This window comes from Coturnix japonica, chromosome 19 (genome assembly GCF_054131305.1).
Source record: "Coturnix japonica strain WE chromosome 19, WE-NBRP24, whole genome shotgun sequence".
NCBI lineage: Eukaryota > Metazoa > Chordata > Aves > Galliformes > Phasianidae > Coturnix > Coturnix japonica.
Window position 1 is genome coordinate 1116603 of NC_140681.1, and position 19191 is coordinate 1135793.

Consider the following 19191-nt stretch of genomic DNA (forward strand, 5'->3'; position numbering starts at 1 on the left):
GCATCCAAACCAACACCACCATTTTTACTAACAGACCCTAAATCTGTACTGCAGCCAATTGCTGCCAGTATCCCATAACCTGCTGAGATCAGACACAGGCTCCAATTCTGTTCCCAGGTGTAGAACTGGGCACCACTCCGTGCTCCCAACACTGCTTGTGGTTTCCAGAAGGCAGGTTTGAACATAGGCTGCACACTTGTGCTAACACAGATGGGTCAGGCAGGAGCAATTCCTCACCAGCACAAGAAGCAGCACCCCCTAAGAAGACTGCAGTTACTCAATTAAGGGATATCCTTCTCATGCTGATAAAACTGCCATCACACAACTTCTAGCCAAGGTCAGAGAGGTGAAAAGGAGGGAGCCCAGCAGGCAAGACAGAACAGCTCATTGCAGAGCCCTCCCATCCCATGGGACAAAGCAGCGTTGGGAAGGAACAAGGCTCTCCGAGCACTGCTCCCTGCTGATGCCACTCCCAGTACTGAGCTAGATGAGCACACAAAGGAAATGCAGCACAAAATAAGATGCATCATTTTTTAATGTGGGCCGTGACATTCTGCAGAGCACTGGGACATTTCAGTACAAGGCAGAGTTGTGTCTGCCAGGAGGGACACACATTGGTGACACAAACACTGGGCACAAATTCTTGAACTCTGCATGCAGTTACAAGACTTCTTCAAGGCTACAAAAAAACAATCCCTTTATTATTTCAGAGGGACCAGATAACATTTTTTTTATCTTTAATAACATGAACCAAAAAACAAATGACGAGAGCGAAGGATCAGATGAAAGCAGTTCCTGAGCTGTGACAGCTGAGAGCTCCAAAAGAGCCTGGATGTCTGCACTCAGTCACAGCACCTCTCCCTGCTGCCTGAGACAACAAAGAGACATGATGGAGAAACGCTCTGCCTGCAGTTGTAAGCATGCAGTACAGGTATTTGAAGTGAATCACTGTTCAGAAGCAGCAACAGATAGGAAAAACGCCCTACAAAGGTTCTACTTTTTGAAGAAAAAAAAAACAATCACGACAATAATTCAACTCCTTACAAGACAGGGAAAAAACAAGACAAAAGCCATCACTGCTGACACTTTCGTAATTTAATATGACCAGACTTGTTCAAAGTAACTTATAAAACAAGAGAGAACAGCAGGACAGGAAAGTTTCATATTTACAGTCATTCAGAAGTAACAGTGTAAGAGCTTAACTCAAATAGTGGTGACAGGATCATGGAAATGTACAGAGAAGAATCGTTTAGAACACTATTAGGATAGTTTATGTTATCTCATCAACTATAAAAAGAATCTGTCGCACTTTTATTTTACTTTTTTTACTTCCAAGGTCACCAGATTCTAATTCCCCATCTCCTCAAAACGACACCAAAGTGATACCAAAAGAAGCCACTTTTGCTGTATGTAAAAAACATACAGACAACAAGAACACCTGCTTTTGTTCTTCCCTAACACCAAAGAAGTGGCACAGCAGAGTTAACACCAGAGCTCTACTCTTTAGCTTTAAATTAAAAAAGAAAAAAGGAAAAGTCGGGCAAAGGGAGAAAAGCAGATCAAGTTAGTGTGATCATTCAGTTGGATTCTGGATGACAATCAAGAAGTAGTCTTTATCTGGAAGGAAAAAGAACAAAAAACAAGTTATTCTTTCATTGCCGATATTTATTCACAAAGAAAAGCATTCCTGCTGCTAAATAGAGGACCTTTCAGCTTTTTTTCTTTTTCATATCTCACTGATAGCTGTAGGAACTGTGCAGTCCTGACACTCATCCGCAGTGATCAAAACAGGCTTGACATGTTGGATCACTTATCTGAGCCTCATGGCAGAGAAGTCTCACATGCTTGAGAGCCAAATTTAACACCGCTTGTGCCTAATAAATGAGAATAACTGACACGGGCAATGGTTTAACTAAACGTGGCAGTGCAAGACAAGTGATTTTCCATATCTCACAGGCAGACTGCTGAACTGAAAGGGTTCCAGCTGCATTTGTCCTGTAAATGGTTATTTCTCTTTTCATCTATCATACAGAAATGAGAGGATGCACCAGCATAAACCCCAGAGCCTCTCTTCCCAAGCAATGCTGTGACCAGTTCCTGCAGAGCTGCCTGTTGGAGCACCAGCCTCCTTCTTTGCCTCCCCACCATCAGAATGCCACCACGGAGCAGGTGAAGTACAAAGGAATAAAGCTGAGTTCTTGCATCGTTAATGCAACTCATCTCATGGCTTCCCCTGTTCCATAGTTTGATGAAATACAGATGCGTATCTCCAGAAGAAAAGGCTGCTGCCACATTCCGTGACTCATCAGTACAGCCACAACATGCTAAAATCCTTTCCTCTTAGCCAGAACTGGAATGAGATCCACAGGTATTGAGTGAGCCAGATAGGACAGAAGCCCTCCTGCAATTCATGTATGGAGAGGGAAGACCGTGTGGGAACTGTGACAGTGGGCAGCTGTTGTGGCCACAGGGATCATGAAGTGGTAGAGTCCAAAATTTTTGGTGTAAAGAAGAAAAAAATTACCACCAGAATTGTCACCATGGACAAATTCTAAGCTTCTCAGGAAGCAAATAAGCAGTGTCCCCATGAATTCTGCTTTCCAGCATCTAGCGGCTCACAAGAGCTAGTCATTTCTCAAGAAAAACTTTTCCAAGCCTAGGAGCAGGCAATCCCACTGAACCACGTGCAGAGCAAGTGGTCTGACTGAAGAGGGAATACCTGGAACTGGGGCAGAAAGAGAAAGCACACAGCCTATGGAAGCAAGGTCTGGTTTCAAATGGAGAGTACAGAACTGCAGTTTGCATCTGCAGGGAGAAAACAACAAAAGCCAAAGCTATACTTGAGTTGATGTTGAGCAGTGTGGTATGAGACAACAAAAAGGCTTCTTCAAATTTGTCAGCAGCAAGAGGTGTTCAAAAGAAAACACAGGACTGATACTTGGAGTGAAAGGTCACCTCACAAGTGAGGAGGAAACGGTGGAGACATCTAATGCCTTTCCTGCCTCAGTATTAAACAACAGCAAGAGATCTTGGTTTGCCTGGACCTGAGCTGGAGGACCACGACTGGAGAAGAAACAGCTTTCAATTTGCAGATATTACAATTGTAGGGATCCAGCTGTACCAGCTGAATGGGGCCTGGTGGGACTCACTTCATAGTACTGAGGGAGTCAGCAGATGTTACAGCTGGATCCCTCCCAACAACTCACCAAACGTCTTGGCAGTCTGGGGGGGTCCCTTTGAAGCTGGCCAACATCACACCCATCCACCAGAAGGGCATAAGGGAAGAGCCAGGACACTACAGACCTGCCAGTCCAACCTCAGTCTTTTGGGCAAGTGATGGAGAAGTTTGTCCTGGGGGATATGGAAAGGCATCTATAAAGCCATTACCAGGCACAGTTGACATGGGCACACAAAGGGAAAGTCCTGCCTCAGTAATTTGATCTCCTCTGATAAGGTCACCTGCGTGGTGAATGAAAGGAAGGCAGCAGATGTCACTGCTTTAAATTTTGGTGAGGCCTTTGATACAGTCCTTTATGGCAGCCTTCTAGACAGATTGTTTTACTGTGAGACAAACAAGTTCACACTACGCTGGGTGATGGACTGGCTCAATAGAAGTGCTCAAGGGGCAAACAGGGCTACATCTGGCTGTGTACAGTTACCAGTAATGTTCTATGGAACTCAACTCCAGGGCCAGTCCTGTCCAACGTTTCCATCAACTGGACACAGACATGCATCCACAGCAGGTCTGACGATAGCACTGATCTAAAAGGTGCTGCTGATTCCCTGGTGGGATGAGAGGCCTTGTAGGGGGTCTCAACTGATGGGAGTACTGGGAAATCAGCAGCAGCATGAAGTTCAGCAAAGAGAAATGCTGGGCTCTGCAGCAGGGATGGAGCAGTACTGGACTCCAGCCAGCAGCTGGAGCAACTCAGTGGGAAGGGACTGGGGGCACTGGTGGCAGCAGGCTCAGCAAGGGCCAGCAGTGTGCCCTGGCAGCCAAGAGGCAAACCACATTTTGGGGTGTATCCCACAAAGCATGACCAACAGGTCAAAAGAGGTGATTCTTCCATAATATTTAGCACTGGTGTGGCCTCACCTTGAATGCTGTGTGCAGCTGCGGGCTTCACAACATAAAAGGGATGTTAACGTAAGAGTTAGGAGACGTGTGCTATGAGAAGAGACTGAGGGCACTGGGGTTGCCTGGGCTGAAGAACAGGAGACTGAGAGGCGGCCTCACAGCACCCTGCAGCCCCTGGGAGCTGCTCCTGGGAACCAAGGACAGGATGTGCAGTAATGGTCCAATGTTGGTCCAAAGCTTCCATTTCAGATGCATTAGACTGGTTTATCAGTTTAGCACTCAGCTAGGTGAAACTGCTCTCCAAACATATTTCTTTCTGACTTTCTGGATTTCACATTGAAAAATATGAAGCATGAGAGGCTGCAACATGCTGTCAAATGCTAATTAACCATTTCTACTTCAATGAAAATGAAATGAGGAAAGTGATTTTGCACATTACAGCATGAAAAAGCAAACTACACTAAAAAGTGATAAAAGTTTCCAACTGAAGAAAGCAACAAAGGACAAAGCCTTTGGAAAAGAACAGAGTAGGTGACAGGAATAAAAGCAGCACACAGAACTCATTTCTCAGGCTCACAATGTCTCTACCGCAGAAAAGACAACAAGAGACTCTGACAGACCTCACAAGAGAAGTATCTGCTGGATGCTCAGATGTCTGCTTTCAGTCTACTTCCTCTTACCTGGAGCAACCATGATTTCATTTTTCTTGGAGCGGATCCGCAGGAATGTGAGGTCATTTTGGGGATCAATGTCTCGCACGGTGCTCCTTGCCTTCATGATGAAGCTGTGCATTAGGCCAGCGTACTGAATGGTTGTGGTGTTGTCCATAGTACTTTTGATAGGAATACCTGCAAGAAGCCACCATGGGGACAGCAAGAGTCAGTAACGCAGCTTTTGAAGCAACAAACCTCTGGGTATCACCATATCCAACTGCAGCAGCCAGTGAACCTGAGTATATATTAGAGAGCTAAAACAGGGGAATGGGATCAGGAGTGCTCTTTTTAAAGAGTAAAAGAAGAGTACGAGCAGAAATAAGACAGAAAGGCTAAGTTCTGAAACCGCAGATGAAGGCGAGAATACCCACATAACTCTACAAGCATCAGCGGTTTACTTTTGCTTTGTTGATTATTCATTTGAGATGTATAAAAAGATAAATAAAAACAAAAATAAGTGTTTTAGGGGGGAGTGGGAATATCTGTCATGTTTTCTAATGGTTATTTCTAGAAAACACTTGGTTTAAACTGACAGTCACACAATTTTAACAAGCTGGACCAAACTACAGGAAAATCTTTGCTAAACAGAGACACCAACTGGAAACAGTGCAACCACTATTCCTTGAAGTGCACGAGAGGTGTAAGTCATGATCTCAGAAAACAGGCTGACAATACCTTCAGAATTAACAACAATGATTCCTTGCACTCCTTTCTGGCTCTGAATTCGCTTCAGTGTTTCTTCTACCTCAGCCTGCAAAAAGAGAAAGCACAAATCAAAAGATCACAGCTGCTCTTTGCCTTCAACAACAGCGTGCCTGAAAGTAAAGATGTGCAAAGATGATGCAAACAGACAATGCCTACACCTTTCCATAAAGCACTGCATACTTTAGTACTGTTTTCTCTGCTTGGTCTTTTTAGTTGGTTTCCATCCATTTTGGATTTCAGGGGGAATTTCTTTACAGAGAGAGCAGTGAGGTGCTGGAACAGCTGCCCAGAGAGGCTGTGAATACCCCATCCCTGCAGGTGTTCAAAACCACGTTGGATGGAGCCCTAGGCAGCCTGGTCTAGTACCAGATCTGGAGGTTGGTGGTGCTGCCTGTGGCAGGAGGTTGGAACGTGATGATCCTTAGGCTTTCTTCAACCCATGCCATTCTGTGATTCTATGATCTTTCAGAGCAGTCGTCAGTCATTTGTGATTACAATCTTGTGCAAACTTGGAACTCTCTTTTAATCTTGTCCTCTCCTCCTCCCCTCCTTCCTGCAGCCCCACAGATGAGCTCCTCACTGCTGGCTCACAGTGGAAAGACTTCTCAGACTGCTATGGTACAGGCATGCAGCAAAATCTGCATACACACAAAGGGAATTCACGAACCAAACAGAATAATGCAGACTCTACATGCAAACTACCCTTCCTTTTAGCAAACCAATGCTAAGAGGAATTAAAAGCATAAAAAGCAAAAGGAAGAAGTGATCCATGCTCTTTACTTCAGATTCTTATTGGTGTAGGGATCACTACTTTGGAAAATCAACTCCTCCAAAAAGTAAAAGAAAAAAAAAAAAAAAGATGACTGAAAGCATCAGTTTGGAGGTTTGTGATTCCCTGAAAAGGAAACAGAGACGTGCTGCACATTTCAGATCCAGCAGAACCTGGCACAGAACAAAAGGATCAGCTGAAGTTGGGGGAAAGGCCAGAGCTACCAGGGGCACCTGGCCAACAGGGCTGCATTGGTCAGGCACTGCGAGTAACCCCCTGCCCACATCCCCAGCTGGGAGAGCTGATTTGTGTCAGTGAAAAACAAAGCATCAGTTCAGCCTAAGAACTGCCAGCAAACCTTCCACAGGGCTTTGGGAATGGAAGTAGTTCAGAGTAACACAGACTGCTGCTGTGATCAGACAGCACTACCTGAGCTTGTCTTGACAGAGCAGTTTGTATCCTATACAGAAGAAAGCTGAGTTTAATCACTTTGAGCCCTTGATTCCTTCTGAACGCTGGACTGCTTCCATGTGGAAGACAAAGAAAGAGGGGAAAAAAAACACCCAGATAATTACAGGGTGTGAAAATGCTGAGGGATAATAGTGACACACTGTTCCACCTGAAATAATTTCCTGCCTTCCCTGTAGATGCATCTAAGCCCAAAGTTGTCAAACACTGAATCTCAACGAGTGCTTGGGTGCAAAGAAGAATCCACACGGAACTTCACTGACCCTAAATCTCCCCTACCAACCAACAGTAACCTGACTCCAAGGAGGGGGAGCTGCCAGGGGAGCTCGCTGCTGTTTGTATAGGGAAGTCTCCTGGAGCTGCACACAGAGGAAACTCCTCCCCGACACCTCACTGCGCTTCTGCCATTCACCGGGCCAACAAAACATCACCCAGAAAAACATCACGTACCGAACCCGAGCACCAAACAGAACCTCAATCCCAACAAGAGACAGACAGCAGCTGGAAAAGAGATGAGCTTTGTGAAAGGAGAGCAAAACCTCTTCCTGTCAGACCCCTCCATAAGCTAAAGCAGACACAAGCTGCACATCAGTTACAGGATTCATCCAGAACGTGTGAGCCACGATCCCACAGCGCTGCGTGTCTTCATGAACTGCTTCAGTTCTCCACATACAGCTCACATCTCCATTGCCACACACACTGAACATACCGGTATCACCACCTGCTGTCCAGCAATGCCAACGGGAATCACCCTCCCGCGGATTTACAGCTCAAAGGCGGTTCCGTGTTCCGCAGGACACGGCACTGAAGGAGCCGGGAACAAACGCGGCCTTTTCTCCCGACGTTCGTGTGGCGGCCCAACAGCTCGGAGCCACCGGTGCGTGCTGCGGGCACACAGCCCAGCGCGGCACGGCAGCACCGCGGCCTCCCCTGCACGGCTCCGGGCGGTGCCGGCCGCCCCCATCACCCCGCGGCTCCCAGCAGCTGCCAAGGGAGCCCGCCCCGCCCCGCCCCGATACCGGCGGCACCGCACAGCGCCGCTCCTCCCCATCAGGCCCGGCCCGCCCCGAGCGGCGGAGCGGAACGGAACCGAGCAGAGCGGAGCGGAGCGGAGCGGAGCAGCCGCGGCCCGGCAGCAGCACCCACCATTGTGAACCGCCGCCCGCTGCACAGTCACACCCTGCGCGCATGCGCCGACGGCTCCACCCACAGGCGGGGCGGGGGTCGCTCCCGACCCGGAAGCGCTCACAGAATGACAGAATGATGGAGCTTGGAAACACCAGGGGATCATCCAGTGCAACCATCACCAAACTGCGCTGTAAATCATGGCCCTCAGCACCGCATCCAAACGATTCCTGAACACCACCATGGTCGGCGACTCCACCACCTCCCTGGGCAGTGCATTCCAGTGCCTGGCCACCCATTCCGAGAAGTAATACTTCCTAATGTTCAGCCTGAATCTCCCCTGTCGCAGCTTGAAGCCATTCCCTCTGGTCCTATCATTAATGACACGAGAGAAGAGGCCGAGCCCCAGCTCACTACAGCCTCCCTTCAGGAAGTTAGAGAGAGCAATGAGGTCTCCCCTGAGCCTCCTCTTCTCCAGGCTGAACAATCCCAGCTCCCTCAGCCGCTCCTCATACGGCCTGTGCTCCAGACCCCTCACCAGCTTTGTTGCCCTCCTCTGAACGCGTTCCAGGGCCTCCATGTCTTTCTTGCACTGAGGGGCCCAAAACTGAACACAGCACTCGAGCTGCGGCCTCATCAGTGCTGAGAACAGGGGGACAATCACCTCTCTGCTCCTGCTGGCAACACTGTTTCCCATGCAGGCCAGGATGGCCTTCTTCTATTATACAGCAAAGGAATCCCCTGAAAAGGAAACCACAATATCTGGCAACATGAAACAAAGTTCTGATTCGTAAAAGACTGGCAGCAAGGCCTGAATCTCTTGTGTCATCTGCTCTTGATGTATCACATTAGCACTAGGTGGAATGCAGAAGCTTCCTGAGACGTGATAATCAAAACCTAGTCCAATGCCTTTAAAAAAGCCTTTAAGAGATTACTCCTCCTTGTCTGTTTAAAATAAACTTAGGTAATACAAAAGGTTGGAAAATTTTTGGACAACTCCCCAGGGCCGGGCTTTGGAAGGCCGTATTGACGAGAGTCAATCAAGCTCCGGCTGCAGGCGTATATGTGTGTGCCAGTTCTTTAACACAGTAGAAATCACAACTTGCTGCATGATCAAAATTCTACATGTGCTACTCCTGAACCCCAATGACTTCCAACGGTGTTAAATTACCCCTTGATCTCTAAGCAGAACAAAACAACAAAATGCCACACCAATAGTGAATACATAAAAACAAACAACTCCTTGGGCCTCAAGGGGAGGCTGATGCACAGGCCACGGCTGCCAGCGTGCAGCTGGGCTTCCCAGGGCAAACAGCAACACACGGTGCATCCATCAGAAGCTGAAAGAGCCCTCAGGGAAGAGAGGCCAACTCAAGGGGCTGAGCACGGGACACCCTTCTTCCTGCCGGGCTGCTTCCCCTCCTCTGGTTTCTTTCTGTCAGTCCTCAGAGAGCAAGGAGATGCTCACAGCCTGTCACCAGCACTTACGGGTTGGCTGAAAGGCCACAGGTTGGGAAGACCAACAAGGAAACGGGGGAAAACCTGCACTGCACCATGTCAAGGGAGAGACGTGAAGCCGACCGCTTCATCGCCCTGCGATTGCCAGCCCGAGCGAGGGACGTTCTGACCAGCTACTGAAAGAGGCAGCACCAGGTTTAGAAAGTTCGCTTCAATTTTATTGCGTACAAGAAGATTTGGCTTCTATTTATTGCCCCGCCCACACCCCAAAATGAAACCCCAGTGCCCAGGATTGCCGCTTAGCAATCAGTCACTCAGCCTCCAGTCAGACCCAAGGAGAAGCCAAACCCCGGGGCTACGTCACCTCCTCCCTCTCCAGTCCCAGCCAGCCCTATTTCAACCTAACCCTACACCAGGCCTGGACCTCAAGAGACACACCCTGAAGGAACGCAGCGTCTCCAGCTCTTGCCATACACCAAGTCCTGCCTATGTGAAGCCCTCATTGCTTCTAACGCAGCACAAGTCCTTCCTGTCCAGTTCACTTCCATCATCTCCACCGTCCATGACAGGGAAAGCACGGCTGTGCCAGTAAACTGGACTGTTGAGTCAGCAGCTCTTGGTGCCACCTCCGAGGAAGCGTTGCAGGTGGTTCTGCTGTCCTTTGTAGCTTCTTGCTCAAGCCCTCATCGTTGCTTTCTGCTTTCCTTCTCGGCTTTCTTCCTCAGCTGAGTAGCGCTTGCCTTGCCTCGGCAAGCTTGCTGCAAGAGGGAAAAAAGAGGCACTATTTCACTCACGCACGCTGCCAGCACAGTCTGACTTAGAGAGCTGCTCGCAAGATATCCCTGGGCTACGAACCCAAGAACAAGGAAGGACACAAAAGTCACATCTGCATTGTCTGTTACCGCATGCCAAGGAAGAGTCCTCACACTCGAGCACTGCCCCACTTGCAGCTGAGGGGAGGAGGAGCTGGAAAGGACAGGTGGACAGAAAAGAAGGGAAAAGCTGAAGAGGCGAGAATCAACTTCTCCCCGAGGCAGATCACACCTTTGTGGCCACTCTTTTAGGAATGCTCACCATTCCTAATCCTAGCGTTAGCAAGATGAAAATTCACCACCTACCTTTTCACGCTCCTCGCGTACGCACTGAGGGCCGTGCCGTGGCTGTGCTGCACAACACCAGCGACTGAAAGAAAGCACGCAGAGAGCGGATCTGTTGCAGACAGTGCCAGGAGCTGTGCTTGAACAACGCTTACGGTAAGGCACGCCTACCTTGCAATGGCCACACTTTGGGAGCTCTGGGACACAGCCACGTGTTGCTCTCCTGAGTCCCAGCTCCATTTCTCAGCCCACTCACGCTCTGCTCCTCCATGTTCTGCAAAGGAAAAGTCCCAAGAGGGAAATTCAGTTCATCGCAGATGTCATCAAACTGTCAGGGCAGTCGCACTCATTGCTCGGGGTGAGCAACCAGCTGCATGCTTACCCAAGGAGCAGCGGTTACTTTTACTTGAGTGTAACAGCCAATGCCTGACTGCAAGTACGAACACTAACCTATGCCTAACTCTAAAATAACAACAGAAACCTATACCTAACTCTAAAATAACAACAAAAACCTATACCTAACTCTAAAATAACAACAAAAACCTATACCTAACCCTAAAGAACAAACAGGAACCTATGCCTAACTCTAAAAAACGAACAGGAACCTATCCCTAACACTAAAACTAAACTGAACACTAACACTAACCTAACACTACCATCAAAACAAAGAACATAACAAACACCTAACCTAACAGGGGGAAGATGGAACTGGGGGCCCACAGAACCAGAGGAGCAACAAGGTGGAGGAGCAGAAGATGTTAAATAATGCCACCCAGCTAATGCTGGGGGCAGGGGCCGCGCAGCAGGAAAGGAGCCGAGTGCCTGGACCAGCGATGGTGAAGCTGTGACCATGCCAACGCGGGGCCTGGCACGGTGGTGTGGTGCCAGGCCAGCTATGCCGCGGGCGGATCCACGTCCATGGGCTCCTCTGGAGGGGGATCCACCTCCATCGGTTCCTCCGGAGGGGGATCCACCTCCATCGGTTCCTCCGGAGGGGGATCCACCTCCATCGGTTCCTCCGGAGGGGGATCCACCTCCATCGGTTCCTCCGGAGGGGGATCCACCTCCATAGGCTCCACATGGGTGGTGGTCACAGGGCTGGTCCAGGCATGATGGATAATGGCTCTCTTACCCCTCCTCTGCCTGATGGTCATGGCGGGCCCCCTCCTCCTTCTGACTCCTAGGGCCCCCAGCTCCATCCTCCCACCAGAAACTTCAACCCTCGCCCTCTTTGCAGCAGGCATGGCTGTTAACTGCCACAACTGTCAGAGGCATGCGGCAACGGTGACCATGGTGACATGGAGAGGGTTCTAAAATGGCGGCCGCACTGCTGGCACTGGAGTTCCACATAGGATGAGGAGGGGGCTGGAGGGCAGGGCATGGTACGGGAGCTACAAGGTACTCCCTGTGCCCAGCGGGCAGCCCTTCTCTCTGGCCAGCAAGAGGGCACAGACGAGCCGGCCCCAAGTAAAGGGCCCTCGGCCTCCTTCACCCTCCTTCACCCTCCCCCTTCTTCCACAAGGGAATCTTTTTGGGCTGCCATACTGTTGTGGTTTTGTATTTTTTTCTATTGGTATTTCACATCATAACATCATCTGGAGATCATAGATTGATCAGTCAATCATATTGATCTAGATAAGTCCGTGACACAGACGCAGCACGCAGCAGCTCCTGATGGGGCTCCTGAGCTGAGCACCAACAACGGCAGGCTCCAAAGGGGACCTGACTACGCCTGCCTCCTGGGACACACAAGCTCTGCTTTCCATAGTCGCACCCAGCGCCTCTCCTTGTGCGGCACCTCGGCGGATTCAACCCTTACCTACAATTAAGACCTCTGACTGAATTGGAATTCCAGTCACTCTGATTACACCCCACATCCCTGCTGCAGGCCCTCCCACATGCCCACGTGCTGCACCCAGCCACACCGGCTGCCACAGCCCCGCAGCCAGGCGGGGGGTTGGTGCTTCATGATCCTTGAGGTCCCTTCCAACCCGGGTCATTCTGTGATTCTGTGATCGGGTTGAAGGGGCTGGCACTGCCCTGAAGGTGAGCGAGAGAAGTTGGCAAAGGAAGGGTGAGTGGCGGGATCCGAGGAGGGCGTTTTGTGTTTGTGTGCGTGTCTGTTGTTTGCCTGATGTGTTTGTGTGCGTTGTTGTTTCAGGTGTCTGAATGAGGACTCCCTGTGGGAACTGGCAGCAAGCAAAGGAATGGATCGACGGGCCTGGGCGCCGTGTTGGACTGCGGCTGTGGAGCCAACGAAGGTGTGTCCAGTGTCCTTCCTTACATCATTGACTATGTATGAGGTGTACCTATATCTGTGTAACCATTTTACAAGTCAGGGTGCAAGTTTTTGGTGGGGTCCTGACAGTTCCTCAGCTAGAACCCTCTTACCCCTTTGAGACAGGCCGCTTCCGTCTGTAGCTGTCATGCCAGGAGCCAAATAAATTGCCCCATGGTGAAAAACACCAAGACTCCTATGTCTGCACCGACTCTTTAACCATTTGTTTAAGAGGTGGGTTTTTAGGTCCAACTCAGTATCCCTCCCTGCCACTGAAGGTACAGATGCAATAACCACCCGCACACCTGTTCCTTCGATTACCCGCCCCAGTCCCCTGAAATCATCTTTGATAGCCTTCAGGCTTTTTTTACTAACTTCTTCACTGCCAGCCTGAACTATCAGCAGGGGATAGTAGACAGAAGGGCAGATCAGACTGGGAAGTCTCCCAGCAATGTCCCTGACCCGTGCCCAGGGGAGGGAGCACACCTCCCTGCGGGTAGGGTCGGGCCAGCATATAGGGCCTTCCATTCCTCGCCAGTAGGGTTGTGCGCCCATGATGGCAGTAATGAACAAACTGCTGCATCACAAAGATCTTGGCCTGATTAGAAATCTTTGAGTAATGCTGTTACAGCAGACAGAATGTGCTAAGCGCAAGTAGTCTCCTGCACTTCACATCCTTGCTACTTTGTTCTGGGTGTTGTCACTGAGCAGCGTCTAACACAAATTCTGCCCCGGTCAGCTGGCTGCCTGAGCTTGAGCCCTGATGGCAACACTGTGTGCTTACCCAGGAGCAGCGGTTACTTTTACTTGAGTGTAGCAGCCAATGCCTGACTGTAAGTACGAACACTAACCTACGCCTCACTCTAAAATAACAACAGAAACCTATACCTAACCCTAAAGAACAAACAGGAACCTATGCCTAACTCTAAAGAACAAACAGGAACCTATCCCTAACGCTAAAACTAAACTGAACACTAACACTAACCTAACACAACCATCAAAACAAAGAACAGAGCAAACACCTAACTACAACAGGGGGAAGAAGGAACTGGGGGCCCACAGAACCGGAGGAGCAACGAGGTGGAGGAGAAGAAGATGTTAAATAATGCCACCCAGCTCATGCTGGGGGCAGGGGCCACGCAGCAGGAAAGGAGCCGAGTGCCTGGACCAGCGATGGTGAAGCTGTGACCATGCCAACGCGGGGCCTGGCACGGTGGTGTGGTGCCAGGCCAGCTATGCCGCGGGCGGATCCACGTCCATGGGCTCCTCTGGAGGGGGATCCACCTCCATCGGTTCCTCCGGAGGGGGATCCACCTCCATCGGCTCCACATGGGTGGTGGTCACAGGGCTGGTCCAGGCATGATGGAAACGGGCTCCTTTCCCCCTCCTCCATTTGATGGTTATGGCGGGCACCCTCCTCCTCTTCGGTTCTGGGGCCCCCAGCTCCTTCTCCCCACTTAAATCCTCACTACATTCCTCTCGCCCTCGCTTCGTGCTGGACATGGCTGCTACCTGCCCAGCACTCTCAGAGGTGAGTGAGTCGGGTGGAGCCGCAGCAACCAAGGTGACAGCTGTGACATGGGGAAGATTCCAAAATGGCACCTGTGCTGCTGGGAGTGGTGTTCCGCATAGGATGAGGAGGGGGCTGGAGGGCAGGGCACGGCACGGGAGCTACAAGGCACTCCCTGTGTCCAGCGGGCAGCCCTTCTCTCCGGCCAGCAAGAGGGCACAGAGAGCTGGCCCCGAGAAAAGGGCCCTCGGCCTCCTTCACCCTCCCCCTCCTTTCATAAGGGAATCCCCACTTTGGGCTGGGCACCCACATGGAATCATTGAAACTACAACCTACTACTTTGCTTCTACAGCAAGACTATTGTACTGAAATACTACTGTACTTAAAGCACCTGCAATCACACTACACTCGTTTTTAATATTAAACTCTCAAACTTTCATAGCAAATAATAACATCCGCTCACAAAGAAAATGTGGAGAGGCCACAAAAGAGAAATACCACTCATGAAAACATTTGTATTTAGACATTCAAACTAACAACGTACTTTGTCTTTACCTAACCGTACCATTCTGTGCTAGAAATACGATGTTTTGCTGTAGAGTATAACTTGGAGAACCCAAAAGCAGCTAAAACCTGCTCCACTCAGTAATTTGACCATCCGCTGATATTTGGTTCTTTTCTCCCTTGCTTTCTAGTTGCTCACTCTTTAGACACACGCAAATCACATTGTCAAGGACTACAAAAACACTGTTAGCCAAAAAATTTATGCTGGCAGAATCTTAACGTTAGAAACGTGTAAATTGGTTGCAAAGAAGAAAGTGAAGACCAACACAGTAACCAAATACTAACTGATACATAAGGCTTCTCTCACACATCCTGAAAACAGAACCGCCAGCCTTAATGAACTTTGCTCTTCAGACACTGACTGAAATGCAAGTATTACCTTGTCATGGTTTAATAATTTTGTAATTTTGCTATCAGTATTCCACATCATAACATCATATAAAGCATGAATAGTTTTACTGAATCTGCAACTTACAGAAGAAGACTACATCTCCCAGAGAACAACACGAGGTCACGGGACCTGGACACTATATTAACTCTGTCGCAGGCTAGACTGACGTCTTTCGAGTTCTGGCGTTCAGGGGAGTGTGTGGGAGCCTTCACCGTTTCGCCTAGATTTACAGTAGGCCTCTCGGTTTCGGGACTCATTCTCTCTCCTATTTTGCTTGATTCGTTAGCTCAATTTTCAATTATATTGTATTATACTGTGTTATCCTGTATTTTGATATAGTAATTTAGTAAATAAGTGTGCCTCCTTAGATTGTTGCTGCTGTTTTCTTTTCCTAATTAACTTTTTTTCCTTTCGGCCTAGGGCCCCTGCTGGGCCCACAGTCCCTGTCACGGACGCAGGTGGATTTTTAGTTTAAACCGTGACATACCTGTAGCAGCCTGGATCTGGCAATAGTCAAAGAATCCTTTACGTCCAGCTCCTTAGCATCAAAAGACCACAGATACTGCTGGGGCAGAATTTCATTGAAGCCTTCAAAAGAAGCTTGTGTCTGTTCCTCAGTGCCTCGGGAAGGTCTCCATTCTGCTACCAGCCTGGAAAAGACACAGAAGGATCATTTAAAACGGGCTACGCTAACCCAAGTTCATCTTTGTTAGTTTGTTTTGAAATGAACCGTAAGCTGTGTTAAGAAAAATGATGGAAAGTTCTGGGGATAGAGCACTGTGTAACTGTATTCTAATTGTATTCCCAACCTTCACCCTGCGCAAACAATTTTAAGTTAAAACCCTATGTTTCCAACCACTCAACTGCAGAAAGCATTTTAGGCTCCAGTAGAAGGCAGCATCTACTCACTGATGATATTAATGAGAGCACAGGAGTCCCTTGCTGTTCGGAGGAAGAAAAAAATGCAGAGCTGTGTTCATCTAATATGTTCCATATTTGTTTCTGTCAATCACAAAACTTTGCTCTGTGGTAGAAACTCCACTCTCCATTAAGAAAAGGGAGAAAAGCAGGCAGGAGACCCAAAGAACCTGAACCCAGGGAGAAGCAGATATTATGCTGAATTCAAGCCTAACCTGTCAGGAGAACTGGAATCGAAAGGAGAGAACGCAACACAGGACACAGAGTGTGACAAAAGAACATTGCTTAAGCTGCAATCTGAGCTCTGCCCGGCTTCCTCAAAACCAGAAGAGAACGGTCTTCTGCAGGTACTCCCTCCTCTCCATCCCAGTGAGTATTTGGCACAACTGCCAATGCCAATACGTTCCTTCTGCAAATGTCACCGTTTCTGTGAAACCTTTCCAGATGACTCGTGACTAAAGCAATTTCTACTCCCTCATTCCTCAAAACCTTCCCACACAAAAGCCTTCACAGATCAGATGGTAAGAAAGAGGGAATTCTACGGCCACAGCAATAAAGCGCGCAGAAAGCCCATCTGTTGCAGACAGAGGAGTGAGCCGTGCTTAACCAACACTGCTTCAGCGCACGCTTACAGTAAGGCACACCTACCTTGCGCTGGCCACGCACGAAGCTCGTGACGCAGCTCCAGGCGGCTCTCCTGGGGCCCAGCTTCATTTCACGGCCACTCACGCTCTGCTGCTGGACATTCTGCAACGGAAAAGCCACCGGATGCAAATCCCATCCCTCGCAGATGGCATCAGACCTCCGCTCTCATGGCAGTCACCACCGCCCTGCCCTGGGCAGCGCTTCCACTGCCCTTGCTCCTGCCACAAGACACCAACGTCTGCTTCTGACGCGGCTCCACCATGGGATCCTGTATGCAACAGAAAAACACACGGAGGCTGCCAGCCACTGCAACACGCGCGCTGTGAAACCCCTGGCACTGCTGAGTCCCAAGAGCAGAGGAGAGAAGCGTTTGCCTGCCATGGACGGGCTGCGGCGGGATTGAATCCTGCCTTCGAATCGGGACACCCCCAGGGAGAGCCTCCCTGGGGACCCAAAGACTGAAATGGAGGCAAGGTAACACTCTGCTATAGAAAGGGAAAGGGGAACTTCACAGAATCCGAGACAAAGGGTAACTGCAGATAGTTTACATTTAAAAGTGCAGGGATAGGGGGAATTACAGACACTTAGTCAAAATAAAACCAGAGAAGAGGGCAATAAAGATAAGAAGAAATTGTCCGGAGACCTCTGACAAGAAGAAGGATTAGATACCCCCGGGCAAGATGATGCTGACATGGGAGAACGATACCAGCAGATAACACCAAGAAGAAAACAGAAGAAGAATTTCACCCCAAAACAACGGCAAGGGTCGCGGGGAACGGGGTCCTAGGGAATGTAATGAATATGTAATCAAACTGAGGAGGAGACTATTGATTACGTATTAGCTTAACCTATATCTGTAACACACTTTTCTCCTTACGGTGTGCAAGTTTGGTGGAGCTCTCCCGCTTGCACCCGGCGCTGCGCAACGCTGGAATAAACATACCTGCTTTAGAACCCATCTTTGGGTTATAGAGTTTGATTCCGCAAGTCATCTTCCTGCCGCACAGCCCAGCACGGCCGGAGCCGCACCACACGATCCGGGCCGGGGCCGGCTCAGGCTCTGCCTCCAGGCTTTTGGGGCCGGCCGGGTGACTCCGCAGCACAGCGAGACCGTGGAGCCGCCCGGGAGCCGCCTCTGGGTGCCGGCAGCGCCGCGAGCTCCTCCCCCGACAGCCCCTCCGTGCCCCCGCCCCGAGGCCCGACCCCGTTCGCAGCACAGAGCCCGCTCCTCCCGGCCCCGCTCATGGCCGCCATGCCGCCATGGCCCGGAAGTGCTCTCCGCCGCCTGCAGGAAGCACTTCCTGTCACTGGCACTGGCACTGTCACGTGGCTCAGGCCGGGCTGGGGCCTGTTGGGGGGGGGCGGCTGCCGGAAAAGGACCCAAAATTCACGTCTCATTTCGTGTCTTTCCTCTCGCTTTCCTTCCTTTACCTTCCCCTTCCCTTCCTTCCTTCCTCGCCCTCGTCCCCTTCCCTTCACCACCTCCCTGTGTCCATTCCAGTGCCTGGCCACCCTTTCTGAGCAGTAATACCTCGTAGTGTCCAGCCTGAATCTCCCCTGTCGCAGCTTGAAGCCATTCCCTCTGGTCCTATCATTAATGACACGAGAGAAGAGGCCGAGCCCCAGCTCACTACAGCCTCCCTTCAGGAAGTTAGAGAGAGCAATGAGGTCTCCCCTGAGCCTCCTCTTCTCCAGGCTGAACAATCCCAGCTCCCTCAGCCGCTCCTCATACGGCCTGTGCTCCAGACCCCTCACCAGCTTTGTTGCCCTCCTCTGAACGCGTTCCAGGGCCTCCATGTCTTTCTTGCACTGAGGGGCCCAAAACTGAACACAGCACTCGAGCTGCGGCCTCATCAGTGCTGAGAACAGGGGGACAATCACCTCTCTGCTCCTGCTGGCAACACTGTTTCCCATGCAGGCCAGGATGCCCTCGGCCTTCTTATTATACAGCAAAGGAATCCCCTGAAAAGGAAACCACAATATCTGGCAACATGAAACAAAGTTCTGATTCGTAAAAGACTGGCAGCAAGGCCTGAATCTCTTGTGTCATCTGCTCTTGATGTATCACATTAGCACTAGGTGGAATGCAGAAGCTTCCTGAGACGTGATAATCAAAACCTAGTCCAATGCCTTTAAAAAAGCCTTTAAGAGATTACTCCTCCTTGTCTGTTTAAAATAAACTTAGGTAATACAAAAGGTTGGAAAATTTTTGGACAACTCCCCAGGGCCGGGCTTTGGAAGGCCGTATTGACGAGAGTCAATCAAGCTCCGGCTGCAGGCGTATATGTGTGTGCCAGTTCTTTAACACAGTAGAAATCACAACTTGCTGCATGATCAAAATTCTACATGTGCTACTCCTGAACCCCAATGACTTCCAACGGTGTTAAATTACCCCTTGATCTCAAAGCAGAACAAAACAACAAAATGCCACACCAATAGTGAATACATAAAAACAAACAACTCCTTGGGCCT

The 19191-nt window shown here is 49.8% G+C and overlaps 3 protein-coding genes across 6 annotated transcripts; all 3 read right to left on the reverse strand.

Moving 5' to 3' along the window:
- Positions 1–1077: 1077 nt before the first annotated feature.
- Positions 1078–7919, reverse strand: LOC107322838 (dynein light chain roadblock-type 1). Its single transcript, XM_015881343.3, has 4 exons — positions 7880–7919; positions 5467–5542; positions 4759–4926; positions 1078–1617 (listed from the first exon to the last, which is right to left on the reverse strand). The coding sequence occupies exons 1-4, from the start codon at positions 7880–7882 to the stop codon at positions 1574–1576; spliced, it is 291 nt and encodes a 96-aa protein (XP_015736829.1). The 5' UTR covers positions 7883–7919; the 3' UTR covers positions 1078–1573.
- Positions 7920–7936: 17 nt separating this feature from the next.
- Positions 7937–8697, reverse strand: LOC146757746 (uncharacterized; the record flags this gene model as incomplete). The annotated part of the gene is given in 3 exon segments (XM_085520590.1): positions 7937–8428; positions 8431–8469; positions 8472–8697. Coding segments are annotated over 3 exon segments (657 nt in total), but the record flags the coding sequence as incomplete, so codon positions are not given.
- An 815-nt stretch (positions 8698–9512) lies between these two features.
- LOC146757747 (uncharacterized) lies at positions 9513–19079 on the reverse strand. 4 transcript variants are annotated; one of them, XM_085520020.1, is made up of 7 exons: positions 17663–17986; positions 16723–16987; positions 15644–15806; positions 10585–10687; positions 10435–10498; positions 10172–10282; positions 9513–10074 (listed from the first exon to the last, which is right to left on the reverse strand). In XM_085520020.1, the coding sequence occupies exons 4-7, from the start codon at positions 10682–10684 to the stop codon at positions 10038–10040; spliced, it is 312 nt and encodes a 103-aa protein (XP_085376146.1). In that variant the 5' UTR covers positions 10685–10687; positions 15644–15806; positions 16723–16987; positions 17663–17986; the 3' UTR covers positions 9513–10037. The 4 variants fall into 4 exon arrangements, 1 of the variants encoding a protein (XP_085376146.1); XR_014935891.1 differs by lacking the exon at positions 10172–10282 and having other exon boundaries at positions 17663–19079; XR_014935892.1 differs by having other exon boundaries at positions 16723–19079.
- Between the last annotated feature and the right edge of the window lie 112 nt (positions 19080–19191).